Genomic DNA, 15,820 nt, shown 5'->3' with positions numbered 1-15,820 from the left:
AATATTATTATTATTATTATTTTTATTTTTATTATTATTATTATTAGTAGTAGTAGTAGTAGTAATAATAATATGTGTTTATTATTTATTTATTATTATTATTATTATTATTATTATGATTATTATTAAATATTATTATTTTATATATTTTTTTTACTTATTCATTTTTTTAGAGTTTCCTTTCTTACTCTTTGTATGCTAACATTTTTTTAATTAGCAATATTCACTAAGGCATTAGTTTTGTTGGAATTCATGACAAAAAGTCAAACATATTAAAAACAAAATGAACTATAACCCTATTCTACATAGCATGTAAGATTATAGTTTAAAAAAAATGAATAAATATAGTCTTCATGAAAATCTCCCCAAATAACTTGGAGTGTAAACTTCTTTATTTCCGAGACTGGTTGTGATAAAATCTTTTCTGGCACTTGCTACTGAGTCTTCTAACTTTTAGAGACTATTTGTCACTACAGATATAAACCTTATCATGAAAAAGTCACAGGACCACCAAAGTTATTTTAATGCATACTTTGTATAACATGAATATCAATTTTATGGTATTCAATACAAACATTTGAACAGTTAACAGACAGGCAGTATGGCATCAATGCAACGTCAAACTTCAGAGCCTACATTGTGTCCAAACACATTAATTTGAAGAGAACAGAGGTTTACTTGTATGGCCCCTGGGAACCTGGGACTTAAAAAGAGGCATTTTTGCTGTCTGAGTCACTCTGGCTTGTATTTACACCTGCCTGTAGCACAGGACAAAGTTCCCACTTGGTAATATTTAACTAGACAGTTTTTGGTGACACTGCTGAGCACCCAGCATGAAGAAGAAGCAATATATCTGGCATGTTCCCGCCTTGTGTTCCAGTAATCATCAAAGACACATGATTGGGGTAAGTCAGACAAAATAAGTGCTCTGTGAATTTTCGTAATTTGTTGCACACTTTGCCTGGATGCCGGTTTTATTCAGGAGCTGCTATTTCCTGCTGTGTGTGAAATAATGGTCAAGAAAACAGGTGCAGTACTGCAAGTTACTCGTGCACAATATTTTACCCCTTAACTTTAAGTCTACAAGGAGTAACAATTTCACAAATTAAAGTAAAACTATTACACTTTCAGTTAAATACAATTTGTGGTGATGTGATCAAAATTACAGTTTCTTCCACGAGAAACTAATAATACACAAACAGAAATATTATTTTTTAAAAAAGCAAAATGTATGCTTCCATCATGGGACGCGTTTGAAAATAATAACTCTAATGAATAACAATAAAGTCTTGTGGTTTTCTGTCTGTTTGAATTTTGAATCTAACAGAAATCCGCCCTTTAATTTTTCTGACCTGTCCTCTTAACTGTTAACAGACAATGTTATTCATTGATATTTGGTTTATATATTTTTATGACTTTTATTTTCTTATCATACTGCAGTCATGCCAGCAGCTCTGTGTAGACATAGCAGTGCTTTAAGCTAAAAACAAACTTCCACATGCCATATCCAGTCATCCTTAAATGTAAATGATTAGCAGATGTGAAAATATGTTAACCAATTTCATCAGATGGAGATGAAATAGATGTCAAATAACTTGAACAATTTATTCTATGGGAGATGTGAAGGTAAAACATCTCCCAGATAGTCTTTGTTCAGTCTGTAAAGTTAATAGACTGAAAATAGCAAAGTTTTATTATGACTTAAATCTTAAATCTATGTAAGGACTAATTCTCTTCTTATTGTTTCAGGTTCATTCATAAATTTACAGTGTCTTGACCGAGTTCACATTAATGAACATGGACATCTTTTTTTTGCTGGTGCAGGTGCTTTTATATTGGATTCAAGGTGAGAGTTTAAATCAATGGAAAAACATTACCTTCTTTGTATGGACATGTTTCTCAGAGTCAGTAATGCTCTTGTATCATATTTTGGGCTTTGGAGTGCTTAATATCTGCACCCGTCAGATTGAACCTACAGACAATGTAAATAGAGGGCCTGGTAACTTTACAATTCATTTTCTTCAAAATGGCTGCCTATCTAGTTAACTGTAAGCTATTGACAATTACCAGGGACTTCACCGGTTATGGTCCCAATATGACTACACATAGATTATGCTCATTTCTCAGGCAAATAATACAGACTGGCCTGGATCTTTCTCAGAGCTAATTTTGAAATGGATACATTGTATGTGACTTTGCATGCTAGTTGGAGAAGTTAATGGAGTTAGCTTATCACAAACAAGTTATACATCACCCAGAGGACTAAGGTAAACATTTTATTGCATGCTTCATGTATTTCCATTAATACTCATTGTCTTCTTCCGTCCATCCATCCAACCATCCATTATCATCCACTTATCTGGGGTCGGCTCATTGAGGCAGCAGTCTAAGCAAGTTGATTGAGACACCCCTTTCCTCAGTGACACTTTCCAGACCCTCCTGGGTGGGTCCAGAGGCATCACGAGGCCAGATGGGATATATATCCCACCTTTTACTAGTGATGCAGCACCAATCCGTCTGGCAATCATGTGAATAAGACCCCAAGATACTTGTACTCCTTCACTTGAGGCAAAGACTTACTCCGCACCCAGACAGAGAACCGTGGCCTCGGACTTAGAGGTTCAGACTCTCACCCCAGTTGCTTTACACTTAGCCACAAACCGTCCCAATGTCTACTGGAAGTTCCAGCCTGAGGAAGCCAACCGAACCACATCATCTGCAAAAATCTGATTTAAAAATACGATTCTCAGACCCCCAAACAAGAAACCTTCCTCCTCATTTCCTCGTAGTTTGCTGCCACCATGTGCTAGGGAGAGTTCACTGAATGCTAAATAGTCACAGTTATGTTCGGCTCAGTGTCACCCACTTCATTTTCAACAGGGCTTTCGCGCTCCCCTTCCTAATAGTTTCTGTTCGGAGTCTCGATTTCAGTGTTTTTTAACCACTTGTTGTTATTATATAGTGTTATTGTATAGTGTATAGTGTTACCAGTATGACACTGTGCTCAGCAGAAGAAAGGCTTTTGGGGTTCTGGTATGCTAGCAGCTTATTTTTTCTCCAGTCTTTGTGGCATGCTAAGCAGCTATGAGCTCCACACCTGCATGTATGTGTACCATAGAGAAATTATTTATTGTGTTTTAATTTATGTCTCCCATTGGACATTTGACAGGTGGGGCTCACTTGAAGCTGTCGCCTGAAAAACTAACCGTCCTGCGAGGAGAAGAGGCCCGGTTCACCTGCAGCCCCTCCAACACTGGATGGGCTGTTATGGTTTGGCAGCTAAATGGTATTCCTGTTCTCGTCATCTCTGAGGAGGATGGTGTCCTGCCCTCCGTCAACCCTAACGTGACAGCAGAGAAAAACTCCAAGGGAAACAGTTGGGTGTTTGTCCTAAAACACACAGAGAGGCACAACCTGGGACTTGTGACCTGTGACCTTCAGAGCATTGATAGGAAAACATCAAGTCTGTTTGTACAAGGTAAGTATGTTAACAAGTGAGCATGATTCTTTGAGCAAGTTATTTCTATATGTTTGCATGTGGTACCTAGATTCATTTAGCAGGAAGGCAGAACATATTTTTCTCCTGCTCATTAATGCTAGAGGGTTTTACAAGCCTTCAGATTCTTGAAGACAGTTCATTAGATCACTGTGAACATAAGGGATGAGGAATCATTGGTGCCTGTATGGTGGAGTACAGATGCCCAGGCATGTTTGTTGGCTGCTGTGGTATAGTTGATGATAGTGTGGGGGTAAATTGATTTGTCCTCTGATATAAATATCAAGTGGAGAGTCTCCTCTCCTCTCCTCTCCTCTCCTCTCCTCTCCTCTCCTCTCCTCTCCTCTCCTCTCCTCCTGTGATGCTGAAGTATTAAGGTTTGGGCAGAAAAAAAATCCTCAATAGGATGGAGGAATGGAGAATATGGAGGGAGATAAACAACTAAAAAGCACAGGTGGGCAGTGAACCAGTTATGAACCAGAGCAGCCCGGTGGAAACTTACGTTGTCCCAAATGACAATATACCTGAGCTGCTCTAGGCTGTCTATCTGATCTAGTGGAATGAGTGTGTTGTGTAGGGTGTCCAGGAGTGTGATCAGATGGATAATGTTGTAGGGGCCAAGGATAGAATGGTGATGGATGACGCCATGGTGGTTAATCGCTGCACAAATTCTGATGTTCCCTCTGTGCTGGCCAGGGACTTCAACAATGGCAGGCTGGCCGATTATATTCCTTCCCCTCCTTCGTTTTTTTTTTAGCTTGAATCCAACCTCCTCGATGAAGATGAACTGGTGCAATTGGTATATCGCAATTCTTCAAGACTCTTTCTGAATTGCGTTCAAATGGCACCCTGTACACCTGCTTCATCCTCAGAATATTTCTGCCCAAGACACGGTCTAGTGCTGATAAGCCATATCAATATTTTGAAATATCACATTCTTTTCTATATTTTTCTTTGTATTTGCCGTAATGTTATGACGTTATTTTCTAGGACCATGTTCATGACTTCAGTTTCCTGTTACCATAACTCTCACTCCTCTGGCTCTGGCTCTGTCACTGATCCCATAGTTGGCATCCATTGCTCCAAAACAGAAAAGCTCACCTGTTGCCCTTTTATGCTAAAGCTCTGGTTGCTAATTGTAAAACTGTGTGACAGGTGTTTGCCCATGTGATGAGTCAGTGTGTATAGTAGGGCAATTCTTTAGAACTTTGAATGACAGTGTGTTCCAAATGCAGAGAATTGTGTGTAGTGTTTTGAAAAAAATGTGTTTTAGAACTGCAATTTGAGTGTAAAGCAGGAATTGTGTTTGTAGTTTGGCATAATTGGTTCAGGGGGTTAGTGCATTGGTTACATGTTGTGGTCACTGTGTCTCAACTACCAGTATTTGTGTGAAAACAATTGAGAAAAACTGCAAGAGACCAGAATTGGATACTGTAATTTTTCTTGTGAATGAGACAAAATGACCAAGGAATAATTTGTAGTCATTGTAAGGTCCCTTCGTCTGATATAAACAAAATAGAACACATGTCAAGGAGAATGCGCTATACATACAGCACGGTTGTACTTGAGTTTACAGAGGTGCACCACCAACTAGATGACAACATTTTTGCATGACCTTTGCTTTTCTTGACCTTACCATTCAGGTCTTAATTATGTAAATAAAACTAGTCCCAGAGTTCAGCTAAAAAATGTGTGTGGAAACATCCCTTCTGCAAAAAGACACAGGAAACAAAACCAATGACCCATCATCTCCAATATATTATGGAGAGAGCCCTTATTGCTGCCAGTGCTGCAAATCCCCACTGACATATGCAGCCATTAACAGTAGTGTATGGTGAATCAAGCCTCCCAGTCTGGATGCACAGGATCACTATAGCCTGACACAGCCTTTGAATTAATTGTGCATCCTGGCAAGCACAGTTAACAGTCAGCAACTCTGCCTGTGATTTGTGTACTGCAGCTCCAAATATATTGTTGGAATGGAGCCACAAATCTACTGTGAGCTGGTAAACTGTGTGCTGTTGTCCACGCCCTGCGGTTTAATTGTCTAATATTTAAGAAGACGATACAAATACGACCACATACCCCTGCTTGCTATTATTTTTCTCTGCTTATTTCTCTTACCCACATAAACACAAATACAGCACATGCTCACAACACAAACATTTCCCTTTAGGAATCAAGATGGCTGTGTGTACTGTTGAGTATTGAAGGGTGCAGCAATAAAGACTTGAGCTGCAGAAAAGGAGGTATAAATCAGAGAAGAGTGCGCGTGCCTGCAATGACTGCCTGCACTCTCTAGAATAAATTATAACTGACATACACAGTGAATGTGTTATTTATATTCCTCATGTAACACCAAACCAACACACAGATACGTATAAGTCTTTAAATACTCACAGTGAAGCAACAATCTCACCTTATTGGACCCCTGTTAAGAGATCAGTGGAATTGAACTACACTTACGTAGCACTTTTCAAGCCTTTTACAACTTCATGCATTTCACAATACATACAACATAAACACTCTCACACATACATCCATTGCCGTATGTGAATGTATTTTTGTGAGTAGTGTCCAACATTTGACAAATGTGCTCATCTGCCTAAACGTTGATGAGACATTTGACCTCCAAGTAAACAAATGACTCATTTGTTTGAAGGTTAACCGGTTAACCTTAATTTGGTGTCTCAGAGGCTTCCTACAAAGTGCAACCAGAAAACATGACATTGTTTTTCCGATGTACAATGGTGTGTGCTTTGGCCAAAAAGACCCATAATGTATGAACAAAGCCATCAAGCCACCGGTGAACACACCCTTAGATTGGAGCTTTTAGATGGTATTGCTTTCTTTGTATTCATCTTCAAAGATGGCCTAGATTACTGAATTTCCCTTTGGGATAAATAAAGTACATTCTATTCTATTCTATTCGATTCTAGAACCCTTCAGCAGCCAGTGCAAATGAGGCAACTAGTTCCTTTCCAACTTTTATCCACTAACCATAAGCAGCTTGAGTTTACTATCAGAGACAACCCTGTGCAGAATTTGATGGCACAATGTTTATGATGTCAATTAGGAATCAAATAAAAGGCGCTGGAGGAAAAGGGACAACCAAAAAACCATACAAAGAAACAAAATCAACACCGAAATGTTATTTGTTCAACAAAGAACGGGAGTTTCTGTAATTATCTGTCCATAGCAATTTCTGTTGGAGTCACCACCTTTCATTCTGCCAGATAATAGACTTATAAATATGAGATATTGTATCTCCTGGTAATTAAATGGCTTGTTTAACTGCAGGAGATGGAGATGAAGTAAAAGGAAGGGGGAAGAGGAGAAGCAGTCATCGAGAAGGGACTTGTAGACATGGGATTAATCACTTGATACAAATGAAAACTGTTTCTGTTACTTTTAATCAATCAAATTAATCAATCAATCAATCAATCAATCAATCAATCAATCAATCAATCAATCTATCAATCTATCTATCAATCTATCAATCTATCTATCTATCTATCTATCTATCTATCTATCTATCTATCTATCTATCTATCTATCTATCTATCTATCTATCTATCTATCTATCTATTTATATTTGTATAGCGCCAAATCACAACAAACATTATCTCAAGACACTTTTTCAAACATAGCAGGTCTAGACCATACTCTATGTTTTATGTTATGTAATATTTTTTGTTGTAAGTTGGCGCTATACAAATAAATGTTTATTGATTAATTGTTTGAATTCAAAGACTGTTGATCAAATGGATTCTCGTAAATTTTTTTCAGTTCATGAGCTTACACACCTTGTTGCATGTGTACGATTTTGTAGAAGTTCCTATAAATGCATTCAGGCAGGCAGACAAAGGAAAAAGAATATTATTCAGGTTTGTGAATAGATTTTCTTCTGATTGCAGAAAAGGGCAGCGTGAAAGTTGTTGGCAGTGACATGCTGGCATTTAAAGGGCGGTTGGTATTGTTTGAATGCCATGCAGCGGGATGGTACCCTGAACCTATTATACAGTGGCAGGTGAACGACAGAAAGGTAACATAATCATCGTCATCATTATTCATCTATATAAGGTATGTTACAATTTTGGAAACCTTTTTATATTAGAAAACACACAGGATTGAGATATAACTTTGCCACAGAGTTATTGTGACAAAAAGTTTTCAATAATTGTTTTGTTTTGACTCTTCCTTTACACATAGAAATAAAATGATCTAAAAAAACAACTGCTCCTAATCCTACACTTTTACTGCACCCTTCTCTGCTCTGTGAATCATGCCAAATGAAAAGATGATAGCTAGTTATGTACTTCCCATTCTTGCGTTGTCCCTTGCATACTGTTTAATCAAACAATCGGAGCCCCACTTTCATATGTAAATCTTGTAGAGCTTAGATGTGATCTACTTGGATATCTATAAAAATCTAAATTCTCAGGCCGAGCCATCTGGTTTTGTTTACTGAAAGGGCTTTCGTGCTGAAAAAAAATAAACAAATGTATTATATCTATCATTTCTAAAAAGCTCATCAACTCCTACACCAACATTTTTAGTTTTCAACAATATGTGCTTGATTGGAAAACAGCTCTTATACCAACTTGGGTGCAGAGATTCAACTTTTTCATTTATTTTAGATATTTAATATGAGATCATGAACACCCCAGCAAAATATTACAATTCTGATATCTTTCTCTATTGATTGTTATGAAGATAAGCCAGGCTGAATACAACATCAGTATTGAAGATTCAAGTAAGAGCCTCTTCACTGTGAGCAGTAACCTCAGCATTACAGCAGCTCAGAGCTCTTCGGTGGATTGTCTGGCCTCAGTGTCTGCCCTGCTCACACCACAGAAGAGCAGTGTTCGTCTCACAGTGGGTGAGTACTTAAAACAAAAGATGACAAATATGGACAGGAAGAACCTGTCTTTGCTCTATGCAAATGTATCTCTCTCTCAATACATTTCTGATTGTTTCTCTTCCTGTTTCTTTTTGTTCTACCTGTCTTTCTTGGTGAAATTCCTTTTGTTATTGCCCCCTTATCCATTTATCTTATGGGACAGCTGCAGATCATCGATCAGCCATATTTAAGAAGAGATTGAATCAGAAAGGAGCTGGCAGATGAACACTGCTGATGTTTTCATCATAGCAACTGAAGAATAGCTTGAGTCCAAATACAAATACTGGATTGTGATCTGAGTTATAAAACACTTTGATTTCTGACATTTTTCAAGTCCACTAAGGGCAGCTTTCAGTAACACACATCCTCATGCCTACTGCAAATTATGAAGGGCTTCTTTTCAAAATTAATTTGACAACCACCTCAAGACCTTCCTGTTCAAAAAAGCCTACAACACATAACCTCTACTCCCGATCCGCACCTGTCGTTCTGTTTCTTTATTTTTATTGCATTTATTTCTTTATTTTTAATTAATTAATTATATATTTTTTATTTTTTAAATAAAAAATTTCGAACTATATGTAAAGCGTCTTTGAGTACCCCAAAAAGCGCTACATAAATTGTATCAATTATTACTATTATTATTATTATTATTATTATTATTATTATTGATGTTATTATTATTGTTGAATATGTAATTGATTAGATAAGTTGCACTATACTGCTACAGCATTTCTCTACCAAAAACAATGTAATGAACTTTTCTGCTCAGTTGCAGAGGTAGTGCAGGAAGGTGATGACTGCACAGTCCCGCTGGCAGTAATAACCTCCCTCTTTCTTCTTATGCTGCTCCTCTTGCTCTGCATCGCTGTCCACTGGTACAGACAAAGGAGACAAGCAAGTAGGCACTTTTCTCTTTCTTAAATTGCTGTAGGTGAAAAACAGTCACCTCCTTCAAGTGCAGAAGGTGTGATTAAAGTATAATGAGGAAGACAGGTGGTTACATGCTGTGTGACTCTGCACTGCCTCATGCTGGCCTTCACCAAGGGCACGCGATATCTTTTCTGACAAAGGCAGAATAGTTGTTGTCAGCAGAAAGGTTTTCTTCTCAGTAAAAAGCAGCTGCACAAAGATTATTGAATTATGTGTATAACTGCAAGGTTGATGGTTTGAATCCCAGGACAATGGGTTTGTGCTTGTGCATCCTTATAAATTGTAAATCAAATGACTTAGATTATTATTATTTATAAATATATCCATTTAGAGAGAGAGAGAGAGAGAGAGAGAGAGAGAGAGAGAGAGAGAGAGAGAGAGAGAGAGAGAGAGAGAGAGAGAGAGAGAGAGACAAACAGACAGACAGAGAGACAGAGAGAGACAGACAGACAGACAGACAGACAGACAGACGGACAGACAGACAGACAGACAGACAGACAGACAGATGACACGGATATTATTATTATTAGTAGTAGCTGTTGCCGCTGGTGTCCAGCATGTCCACAGCAGCTGGAGTCTGGAACGTCCACAGCAGCAGGCCGTTCACAGCAGCAGGCTGTCAACTGCAGCAACTCAGAGAAACCTATGAGACAATGGAGCTCAGGGACTCCAGAAAGGTCTAGGGTTAGTAACTTTAATGGGACAGGTAGAGTTAAAGTAAGTGATTGGGGGGGTTGGGGGGGAAGGGGGTGAGATAGGATCCCAGTGTGTCAGTGCGCCAGTTCCCCCGTCAGTCTAAGCCTATGGCAGCATAACTAAGAGCTGGTCCAAGTCTGAGCCAGCTCTAACTATAAGCTTTATCAAAAAGGAAAGTTTTAAGCTCAATCTTAAAAGTAGAGAGGGTGCCATTCTTTCGATTAACCCCTGAGTGCAACTTTATGTATGTCATTAGACTGTCTTTTGAAACTGTCAAACCCTTCATGTACAATTACTTTCTTCCAAAAACATAGTGCTCATATGCTTTTTAACTTTACTTCAAGGGCAAGTTTCAGGCCATATTTGAACAATCTACAAAATACAATCTTAAGTCTAATTGGACCAACTTAATTTATGTTGTTTTAATTGTGCATAGTCTGGATGCAAAGTAAGGCCTGAGTTGTTCACAGATCGTAAATGTCTTTTCGGCATAGCATCATTGAAATCTATACAAATTCACCTCTCATTTTCGAAAGCAGCTTTCACAACATCCTTTGACCAGATTCATGGTTTCAAGACATTCCCACACTAAATATTTGCACATTGTAGCAAAGTTAATGTTGATTACTGTCAGTGTATTTTTTAAAATTATTTATTTATTCAAAGTTTAAGTTCATTAGTCTCCCACATGTGACAAGAGACCACTAACTGGTCTGGCCTTGTGTTTTACTTCCTGCTGCTGTGGACGTTCCAGACTCCAGCTGCTACAGATGTGCCGGACTCCAGCGGCAACACAGCTCCTACTTCAACTACTACTACACCTACTATCCCACCCATCACTATCATTGCTCTCTCTCTCTTATTCTCCTCTACCCCTCTTTCCTACCCCAACTTGGTCGAAGCAGATGGCTGTTGGAGCTGTTGAAAGTTTTTCCTTACCACTGTAACTAGCTAAATACTGTGAGGTGCAATGCTCATGGTGGATTTGGTCTTGGTTTTGATGTTGGGTCTTTGTTGATAATTTAACATAGAGTATTATCTAGACCTGTGATGTTTGTAAAAGCGTCTTGAGATAATGTTTGTTGTGATTTGGCCCTCTACGGATTGATTCCTGGCTCAGCCTTTGCTGGCGCTGTGACTATGTTTTTTAAGTTGACTTGGATGACCCTGTACATGATTCAGTTGCAGAACTCCTACACCACATTTTGATAGTGATGCATTGACTCATTTGATTAGCTGTTGATGAGAATGAATAAGTTGGTAGGAACTTTGCACTGATGTCCTTCTAATCAATTCTGCTTTACCTCAGGAGGCTCCGATAGATCCCTTCTTGAGCCCTACACAGGCCAAAAGACTTAAGAACTTGCCTGTTGTGTTCAGCCTTACCTTTGCAAAATATGTAACTTTTCAGATCAAGCCTGAGCCAACACAAGACAAAGACAAGCTCTCTGATGTGAACTTAAGACATTTCTATCCACACATGCACACATGTAAATGGTATGGTCAGGAAACAGGGATGTTACAGTGATGCTGCTGCCTGAGGGAAATGTTGTTCTATAAAAGAAGGAGATGGCCTGTTTGTGTGATAACAAAAAAGTAGCCTTTAGTCACACATTTAGAATGCAGTTTAATCCCTGTGACTGATTCTGGACCATTGCAAATTATGGCAATGGTCTACAGCTAAGGGATTATCTTAAAGCAGGTGTGACCATTCTCATCTGGAGACTGAATCTATGTACTTAAAACATCTCATATCTTCTTAACCCTTGTCTTTGCTTCAGTCTTTATTGCAACATTACTGAGCAAGATTCCTAGGCAATGTGACAGAGAATGTGACCTGTTCACAGGTATTAAAGCCCCCTCTTAGTCATCCACCTCAGTGGCGAGTAATGCATCCTTTATAATTATTTGAGTAATAGAAGATATCTAATAAGGTCATCTGGCAAAGACATTAGCAAGCATGACAGCAGGGATTTAAATATGATGACAAAGGTAATCTTGCAGTAAAAGGAACAGTTCATATTTCTCCTAAGGCAAGAGGCACCTGCACCATTGTTATTTTGTTGTGTTTTTATCATGGTTAGGAATACCTTTGGCAAAGACAACCATGACACTATTTTACAAAGCTCATTAACACACAGGTCCAGCCTTCACAAACGAACTGCAAACCTGCCTGGAGGTATTGTCACTTGCTTAGACCTAAAACAAATAAAACCCAGGACATTCATATTTTTGTAGACAGAGTAAGCAGGCAAAATGTTTCTTTGGTCAATGCAGTGAGGATAATAAAGTAAGATGTGGATACCACATAGAAGCTCAGTAAATTGAATGCCTTACTTTTTACTTTTCAGAGCCAAGCCCACAGGACGAAATAAGGTAAATAAGAGCTCCTTTCCTGTACTTTTTTGCTTCGTGATGTTTTTTTTTTTTTTAACAATGTGAACTGCTTTGTGAGAAAATAAATGTCCCCTTTCCTAAGGGACATTCAAATGGGAATTTCTGGGTTTGGCCAATCAGGAAATGAGAGAAGCTCAGCTCCTGGGGAAACAGGGGGGACGGTCAACCTGGGCTTCTTCAATGAAGGACCCCCAGGTGAAAGAGTGACTTTACTACGATTCATTAAGAGGAGTGTACCGTATATTTTTAATCACAGCTCTCTTGCTGGTAGAAACTCTGGTAGTACAGATCTTTTTTTTTATATCAGTCTGACAAACTGTTTTCACAGTTAGTTGGTATTTGCAAAGGAAAGTCAGGCTTTTATAAACCCATTACAGAAATCTACTACATTGATGTTATTTTTATTGTTTTAATTCTATTACATTGATTTTTTTATTTGATTAAGGGAGGTTTCTGTTTCTTATAACTTTATCAATAATCATATAAGCTTTAAATATGTCAAACATCTTTGAATGCAGGCAGCAAAGTTGTAGATTTGTTCTATCCCGTCTGCCAGTAAAACACATCATTCCCTTTCAATTAAAAAAATAAGCTATAAGTTACTGAATTCCCTGATTTCTACAATTCTCTGAGGCCAATTTCTTATTTTTACCCCACAGATGAAGTTTACAGTGAGCCTAAAACGGACATTATCAGCATTTCCAAGGTAAGGCCTTGGCTGGGAAACAGAATGGGAGAGAGAATGAGAGAGACAGTGGTTGAATAATGCGACCAATCATTCTACAGCAGGAGTATCTGCTATTTTAGAAACGTAAGATTTCTTAATTTCTGTTTTTTTTCTGCAAATATTATCAATGGCCTGGCATCATTCTGGCTTATCCATGTTGAAGATAAAGTAGTGCCTTAGGGGCTTTCTAAGCCTGACCTTCAATTGACTAATTAATAATAGATAATACAGTGTATTGATATCTTGTTTTGTGTTTATCCTTGTGTTTAATAATTCAAAATAGTGGGATACTTACCGTCTTCTGGGTTGGTTTATGTAGCTTCAAACCCATACTTTTTATTAGCAACAGGACTAACTTATCAGTTAGTCTTCTTAGCCAGATGTTGTCTTCCAGTGGTACTGAGTCTGCAGGGGATTTTACCCTAGATGTATTGTTCCAAGGAAAATATTCAGGATTTTAACTGTTCAGTGCTGCACACTGATTTTGAAACCTACATTTTTTGCTCTGCCTCAGGTCCCTGATGTCGTGACCTTCAGCACCTTGTCTTTACACTCCGAGAGCCTGGACAAGGTGTGCCTATCAGAAAACAGCTATAAGAATATAAGGACAGTTACTACAGTTTAACTTGGAATGTTTTAATGCTACTTTATAAAAAATGTATGTTAATAATGAAAACTACTGCACAGTACAATATTAAAAGGGGGTTTTGACAGGTTTTAAAGCTAGAAGAAAGAATTTTGTGAGCCTATGCTGTGTTTTTATAATATATCACAGAAACATCTAATAAAACCTATATTTGCAGCCTTTTATTTTCCTGTTTGATTTTTTTCGTTGGACACATTTTAAATTTGATTGTCAAATGCAGGGGATGTAGGGGGAATGACTATAATGCAAGAATTTAAATGATAGTCTGCATGTTTTCGGGTTGAAGAGCTTCATGAGGTACATGTACATAGGTTGCCACGTTGGGAAAAAGGAAGGAGGACCCAAGATGCAGACTTCAAATAAAAGGTTTCCATAAACAAAATAACAAAAGGAACAAACAAAACTTACTGAAATGATCAAGAAACTAAATTTAAAAAAGTCCAAAACAAAACACCAGGGGAGGTGTACACTAAGCCAACACAGGACAGGGGAAACAAAGACAGTAAATACACAGAGTAATTAACACAGGTGTGGAACACAGGACACAGGGGAAACACAGGGATTCAGAACTACAACATAAAACTAATGAGGGTAATCAAAAAAAAGGGGGAAACACACAAGGGCAGGAAGTAAAACTAAATGGGAAACACAGGGATTCAGAACTACAACATTAAACAGGAAACACAATAGTCTGGACTTAGCACAAGACATTGATCACAAATAACAAGAGGAAGACAGGATAACGTATAGGCAAGGCAAGTTTATTTGTATAGCACATTTCATACGCAAGGGCAACTCAATGTGCTTTACATTAAAAGATTAAAAGGATTGGAAACATTCAGACAGGCATAAAAGAGCACAATTAAAATAACAAATATAATAAAACAGAAAAGGAAAGGAAAATTAGAAATATATTAAAAATAAAATTAGGTTAAAGTGAGTTAAAATGAGCTAAGATAGGAAGGCAGTGGCAAATAAAAAGGTCTTAGTCTAGTTTAAAAGAGGTGAGAGTTGGAGCGGACCTACAGCTTTCAGAGAGTGCGTTCTAGATATGTGGTGCATAATGACTAAACGCTACTTCACCATGTTTCGTTCTGACTCTAGGGACTGAAAGCAGTCCAGTACCTGATGACCTCAGAGTATAACACAGAATACACAGGGAGGAAACACAAGGGAAACCTACAAAAAGAAACAGGAAACGAAGACAGATAAAGCACAAGAAAAATCCAATACTAAACAAAGTCAACTCATGACATAGGTATGCACTAAGCAAGCTGAAGTAACCATTAGAATAGAAGATCCCTTACAAAAGCACAAAACAAGCGGAAAAAAATGCAGCAATTTTAAACCACCAGGGTATGTGTGAGAATTGGCTGGTTAATTATCAGTGAGGCTTATGAAGTACAAGATACAAAGTGAGGGGGTGACTGAAGAGGAGATGGGGGAAGTGAGAACAGGTGTAAAGATGAATATAGAAGCCAGGTGATGGAAAGGGAAAGTCTTAGGGGAATTAGGCATGAACAGAGCACTGAAGAAGCCTTTGGAATTAGAAATGTTGTAGGAGAGTTGGGACAGAGAAGCAGCAGCAATTTCTCAACTTGCCAGAAGTGCCTGTTCCATTAATGGTTCTTTATCAGCCCATTTAAAAAATATATTTTAAAGGAAAGACACCCAAGTAAGTTCTTGTCTCTTTAATTATTTTCACACAAACTTTACTAGACGCTGATCAATAGTCCAAAAGGAGTTCTTAGATGCTTAATTGCTCATCCTCATTTACAGGATGGTTGTCTTTGTGATTGAAATTGAATTTCAGGAACTAGAGTTGAATAGCAATTATTTAACTCATTATTTAATTTTCAGTCATACTTTCTTTAAAATACAAATTATATGATCCAAATTTCTGGCCTTCTGAACTTTCTACTGCGACCTGTAAAGTGGGTTTATGGCCAAAAGCTTAAAAAAACGAGACAGCTTTAAAAGTTTTTATTAAAAAAAAGAATTATTTCTGGCGCCATCTTTTGT

General features: G+C 37.9%; 1 protein-coding gene across 5 annotated transcripts; it reads left to right on the top strand.

The window, feature by feature from the left end:
• The first annotated feature begins 828 nt into the window (after positions 1 to 828).
• On the top strand, positions 829 to 13,947 carry igsf5b (immunoglobulin superfamily, member 5b). 5 transcript variants are annotated; one of them, XM_034701394.1, is made up of 10 exons: positions 829 to 905; positions 1,750 to 1,846; positions 3,170 to 3,478; positions 7,414 to 7,541; positions 8,213 to 8,378; positions 9,172 to 9,300; positions 12,380 to 12,404; positions 12,508 to 12,620; positions 13,085 to 13,131; positions 13,667 to 13,947. In XM_034701394.1, the coding sequence occupies exons 2-10, from the start codon at positions 1,792 to 1,794 to the stop codon at positions 13,775 to 13,777; spliced, it is 1,083 nt and encodes a 360-aa protein (XP_034557285.1). In that variant the 5' UTR covers positions 829 to 905; positions 1,750 to 1,791; the 3' UTR covers positions 13,778 to 13,947. The 5 variants fall into 5 exon arrangements, with proteins under 5 accessions (XP_034557285.1, XP_034557286.1, XP_034557289.1 ...); XM_034701395.1 differs by lacking the exon at positions 9,172 to 9,300; XM_034701398.1 differs by lacking the exons at positions 829 to 905; positions 1,750 to 1,846 and adding an exon at positions 2,063 to 2,267.
• The last annotated feature ends 1,873 nt before the right edge of the window (positions 13,948 to 15,820 follow it).

The sequence above is a fragment of the Notolabrus celidotus genome, chromosome 14 (genome assembly GCF_009762535.1).
Source record: "Notolabrus celidotus isolate fNotCel1 chromosome 14, fNotCel1.pri, whole genome shotgun sequence".
Classification (NCBI taxonomy): Eukaryota; Metazoa; Chordata; class Actinopteri; order Labriformes; family Labridae; genus Notolabrus; species Notolabrus celidotus.
Note: the sequence above shows the minus strand (reverse complement) of the source record. Positions and strands in the feature narration are given on the sequence as shown.